The sequence below is a fragment of the Nematolebias whitei genome, chromosome 16, assembly GCF_014905685.2.
Source record: "Nematolebias whitei isolate Nwh7 chromosome 16, NemWhi1, whole genome shotgun sequence".
In the NCBI taxonomy this organism is placed as follows: Eukaryota; Metazoa; Chordata; class Actinopteri; order Cyprinodontiformes; family Rivulidae; genus Nematolebias; species Nematolebias whitei.
In genome coordinates this window covers 6,944,945-6,950,944 of record NC_056513.1, presented here as the reverse complement: position 1 = coordinate 6,950,944, position 6,000 = coordinate 6,944,945, and the positions used below count along the sequence as shown (strand labels likewise).

At 43.2% G+C, this 6,000-nt stretch overlaps 1 protein-coding gene across 2 annotated transcripts in view; it reads right to left on the bottom strand.

Annotated features, from left to right (window-relative positions):
* Window positions 1–6,000, bottom strand: part of rptor (regulatory associated protein of MTOR, complex 1) — a 196,939-nt gene that overhangs the window by 130,325 nt on the left and 60,614 nt on the right. For both annotated transcript variants that reach the window (XM_037689604.1, XM_037689605.1), the window contains exon 5: window positions 4,071–4,217. In XM_037689604.1, the coding sequence (XP_037545532.1) occupies window positions 4,071–4,217 (147 nt within the window). The remainder of the gene's footprint in view (window positions 1–4,070; window positions 4,218–6,000) is intronic.

Below are 6,000 nucleotides of genomic sequence, written 5' to 3'. Positions count from 1 at the left end.
AAAAATAACTAGCTTTGGTGTATAAGTTGCAGGGCATGCAAATTATGCAAAAAAACTACGACTTACAGGCCGAAAAATACGGTACTTCACTGGGCTGCAACTTTTACGAACGGTGTTCGAGTGTTCAAAATGTTTGGAAATGTTTGCGGGGGTTCTTGATTTCTTTGCCTCAGTCGCTGACGCTCGCTGTCCTGTCGCTCGATTTATAAACGTGTTCAAATAAATTTGTGCAACAAATTTTCTCTCAAAATATTTGCAGAGTTGTCATGGCAACTCAAACTTTTATCATTTTATTTTGTAACTTTGAACGTGCTAGAGCTATAATTTGTCACCTGCACAGGAGTTCTTATGACAGAAAATGTCTGAGGCTACAGCTACAAATGACAAGAGGCGGGACTTAAAAACTGCACCACAGCCAGCCACTGGGGGGCGCATGTGTTTAGTGGTTTCAACTTCAGGCTCCCAGTCCTCTCTCTAATTATAGTATATCACAATGGATAATACCCTTAGCAGAGGGACTGTTTCAGTTTGAGCATGGTTGAGAGGAATGTTCTACCTTCATGGACCATCTCCTGCATCATTAAGTTTCCTAAAAAGTTGTCACCTTTACCTTTATCCTCTATTACATCATTCTATTATCCACTTCCTGTTTAGGAGAATGGGAAGTGTAAGAAGATAGAGAAAATGTTAAACTGCATATGGATGTTATGTAACTTCCTTTGCATCTAACCAATGGACTTCCACAGCTTTTTTCCTGACGTAAATCCTACAGCTAAACCTCTCACTCTGGATTAATACTTTCTGCAACAATGCAGCTAATGGCCTTAGAGCACACAGTCTGATCTGCGATTAAAAAAAACGATAAAAGTCAAAAAGTTACCGCAAGCTTAACAGCTTAGAGGCATTAAAACATCAAATTGATTAAAAAAGGTACCAGGTATAACAACAGATCACTAAAGGTGATGGTGGATGGCAGGAACACTTCCAAGTTCTAGTAAACTACAGTCGTGGTATTGTATTAAGATATAACAAGAACGGCAACAAGTCTGGTTAATTCATCCCTCGACCAAATTGGGCCCTAATTTCAAACTACTCATTTCTAACCAGTGTACTTGCAGTAGGCATGTTTCCCCACTCTGCATTTTTGGTTAAACGCACCAGCTCAAGGTGAACTGGCACAGGATCAAATTGGGATTTTTATGTACTGCACGTATCCCCGACGTCTGCAGAGGCACCAGCTCCACATTGGGGCATGCAAAATGGCTCAATCCAAGTATGTAAACTAGATTGCGGGTAAAGAGGATGGATAGATGGATATTTGAAGCAGATGGGGCTAGTATGAAATACCTACAAAGCACAACCTAGCCTTCTTTAATTCAGTGAATTAAAATGTGCCTAAACATTTAAACTTACAGCAGCTACTGGGTTTGATTTAGTTTAGTCTCAAGATAAAATGTATGCATTGGCAAGTTTACAGAGCCAATAGAGGCTGTGCATACCTATCACTTAAAACAGTTTTCATGATTTTTACACATCTAATTGCAGTCAGATAGAAGTAAATATAGATCTGAATTTCCTCAATGTGCACGGAAAAGGTTTTCTCTCAGACCACCTTTGGAAGAGACCTCGACCCTTCAAACCTCCATCTTCTACTGCTTATCTGCAGTCGGATTGCAGAGGCAACAGGTCCAGGAGAGGAACATAAACTTCTCTCTTCCCAGCAACACTATAGCTCCTACCAGGGAACCCCAAGGCGTTCACAGACCAGAGAAGATACACAATGCCTCCAGAGAGTTCTGAGTCTGCCATGACATCTCCTACCAGTGAGACGTGCCTTGAAAACCTCCAAACTGACTCCTTTCGATGCAGAGGAGCAGCAGCTGTACTCCAAGCTTGGAGCTCCTCACCCTTTCACCGAGGCTGAGCTCCCGCACCCTATGAAGGACGCTCATTTAAGCCGTTTGTATCCAGGATCTTGTTCTTTTGGTCGTGATCCAAATCGCATGACCACAGGTGAGGTGAGGGTTGGAACGTAGACAGACCAGTAAATTGAGAGCTATGTCTTTTGGCTTAATTCTTTCTTCACCACGAGCAACCAAAGCAACGCCCTCATTATTGAGGACGAGACCCTGATCCGTCGATTGATCTACACCTCCATCCTACCACCACTCGGAAACAAGACACACCAGACACCTGAACTTCTCCACCTGAGCCAAAGACTCCCCCCTGACCTGAAGGGGGCATTCCACCCATTTTTGGTTGGACCTCCACTTGGTCTGGACCCGTTTTATCCAAATATATAATAAACACAATCTGTCCTGATACTCAATGTAGGACGTCATACTAAACTCACGTGACCCCAAACAAAAGAAAACTACAAAGTCCCCTCAACTGGCAGCTGGTTAAAGATAATTAACAGAGATCCTCAGGGACATTCTGAAGATACAGCAGGTTTTTTTTTTTCTTTTATTAATTAAAGTGGATTACCATGTATTAGATGCGAGTTTCTTTTTGATTTAACGTTTGTTCTGGTTGTTGTGAACACTGTAAGCTGATGCTAAATTCACAGAAAAGCTGTTTAAAACAGACAGTCCTGTGTGTGATGTGGTTGTGTGTATATCTGTAATACAGCAGGGCTATTCAACTGGTGGCCCGGGGGCCAAATCAGGCCCACTGGTGAGCTAAGTTCGGTCCACCAATGGGTTCATTTTTAAATAAAACTAGATTTTAAACTGCAAAACAAACTTAAATAATGACATTAACTGCTGGATGTTTGGCCCCTGAGCTCTTGGCTTTCAGTAACTGTGCCCCCCTGAGCAATTTAGTTGAATAGCCCTGATATACAGCATGCAATGATTCCTGGCAGGGTGGGGGGTGGGATGGAGACACATCTGTGTTGTGTGTTGCGTGCTGTTTGTCCTGATAGTTGTCGACCGGTGGGGTAAAGGAAACAGCTCAGCGTGAGAGAAGCAGAGAGCTACCTCTGTAGCTTTTTAGCTAGCATGTACTGTGTGTATCGCGTGCAGATAGCTTAGCACTACATTAGTGCTGACAGTTGTCGATAGGTGGGGGGGTGACATTTCGGTTCGTTAGGCAGGACACTCGGTTCTCTTGACCGGGCGGGACGCCCTCCTTGTTTAATGGTAGGGGAAACACTGAGCATAGATAAATGATCAAATGTTTTGGGGTCTGTATTTTAAACAAACAAACAAAAAGTTAAGAAACTGGTGCTCCCAGAGCAGCAGTATTGGTTGATTTACCTATAAATAGGGAGTACATGGTTGTTTTTAAGACAAACAATTTAACTCCATATAACAACGAGTAAGCACTTTTCAGTTGAACCTTGAAGATATTTAGCCTATGCGCAAACGTTTTAGCCACAACCCTGCCGTGACCTCTGCAAACCTGAATGGAAACGAGCACAGGTGAAGCTGAGGATGGAAATACCTCTGATGGCTTCTGTCAAATATTGCAGCAACTCAGCAGTTTCTCAGCTGCCTTTGCCTTTCCTCTAATGGGAGGAACGCAGCGTTCACAGCTCTTATTTACTCTCCGTACGCCCCGTCTTCCTGCTCCCCGCTGAACATCCTCTTCCTTCCCCTCCTCTCTCTTTTCCCTGATAATCTACAGCCTGGCACAAACTTCCCCATGAATAATTGAAATGAATGGCACCTCATTAGGAATTCATACGTCTTAGCCTAGAGAGAAAAGCGTGAGATAACGCACAGAAATTGATAAAGCGCTGAAAGGACTCGGGTAAAGTAACGAGTATTTGTGTGTGTGAGGGGGATAAAACCAGCTGCCGGTTCAGGTCTGGTTCCAGCTGAGGGAACTGCAGCAGATACAGTCTGAGTGCACTCTGTAGGGGAGCTTCCCACTTTCCCACTAATAACTCTTAAATAGCAACACTTAATCTGGTCCTGTTTGACTGAACACCAACTGTGTGCGTTTGTGTGACTCATCTAATCTTTTAGATTTTCTTCAGCTCCCAATTAAATCCCTTCAACGACTTCGCCGCTGCTGTGCGGTGACATATCATAAACCACGAGGGTGTTTGTGCAGCCGCCCACCTCCAGCTCCTGCTCCCTCTGCAGGGCGAACTGTTTGAATGACTTGACGATGATTCCAGCGTTGGAGCAGTCGTAAACGAAAATGGACGGGCTCCCCATCCACGTCTGCAGGTCGTAGATGGACAGTGGGATGTACTGGGTGTAGTTCTGCAAAAAAGACCAAGATAGTGCATTGTGATACTGCTGATCAGTCACTTTTAGAAATTTTTTTAGTGTTTAATTATTAACCATGCATCTGTTGGGTAAAAAGTACTGGTGGAAGATGGGAGATAATGTGGAAAAGAGGAGGTAAAGTGAGAAAACAGGACCATAAACGCTCTACAGCACTTTCAAGGCCTGAAGAATTCAGTTACCCACAAGTTTTCTCACATTAAATCTAGACGGATGTGCATCATTACAGGACTGAGCTCTCTTACTCCTAAAGACAGCAAACCACTCAGAATCTTGTTTCCAACATGTCAGAGTCAATTTGAATACTGGAAAAACTGGAACTTAAAAACTGTAGCCGGTGTGTTTTTACATCATAGAAGTGGAAGTAGAAGTTCAGGATTTGTTTTTTCTCAGCTACTCTAAATTGACTTTAAAGCATCAAAAATCAATTGATATTTATTTAAAATAAATATCCTGCTGACACAAATACAGATCTCTCTGCATTTGAAAGTATTTCAGCCTCTTAAGAAATTAAAATGAACTACTTATATAGGGCTTTTCCATCTTATCAAGATACTTGAACCTCTTTACAACACAATCTGTGTCCTCATTTACCCATCCATACAGCACTCTACTACATCTATACAAATCAGAGCTTTTTCACATTCAAACACCGATGGGACACAGATCGGAGGCAATGAGGGGTTCAGTGTCTTGCCCAGGGGTACATCGACATGTGACTGCTGGTGACTTTGAGCCCCAAACTCTTGCATTCAAGGACGACTGCTCAACCACAGCCGCCCCATTCTTGTCTCTCATGGAAGCTTTGCCCAAAACTGAGATCTTACCCCCTGTCTCCTCCTGGAGTCTCTTGATTGTGGTGCCCTGAGGGTCCAAAAGTTTTCCAACAAAGCTGACCCTTGGATACTGCTTGGTTGGAATGAGCACATGTTCTTTGAGTTTCAGGTTCTTGGTGGCAAACAGGTCGGGGTAGGTCTCTTTATCCGATTCAGGGTCTTTTTTAGTTTCACCTTTCTGGATCCTCTCAATCTCTGCCATGATAAGCTTCATGGCGTGAGTGAACGATGAATCCAGGCTGTCCGTCTCAGCCAGCAGCTCTGAGAGGTATTTGGCGTCTTCCATTTTGATTTTCTACTGCTGAGCTCCACTATGGTGGACTCAAGAGTTGCGCCTATTAGCAATCAATTTATTTGACACTGGCCATGGCGATTGGTTCTACGAACGATAACCTGCTCTAGTGTTTTTGGTTAAACAAAAAAATCAAAAATTGGTGGACAAAGCAGCAACAGTGATGGAATAGGGAGTAGCGATCCCGGCCGGTGTCTTTCTCCACGTCAATGTCTGTGCTTTGCTTGGCAGATAACAACAGTACCACATACAGAACATTATACGCCCATTGACAATGTATCGTACAGCAATCTATAGCAATGACCCGAACAGGCAAAGACCTTGTATAACCGTTTATCTTGATTTTTGACCTTGACCTTAAAGGTAAAGTAATGAAAAGAGTGTGCATTATGATGTCTGGAGCTGGTACAAAGTTCTGTTAAATTATTTTGAGTGGATCAGAAGTTATGGGCAGGACAAGAGAAAATGTTCGTACTGATGGAGACTATAACATAATACATCTGCCTTCGATGGGCGTACGAAAATGACAAGAGCCACAGTGTTTGCAGTTTGTGTACATGCTTCCACCTGGAAACAGAAGAAGAAAGAGCCGGAGCTACTTGCTGACAACTGAGTATCGAGCAAGAAACAT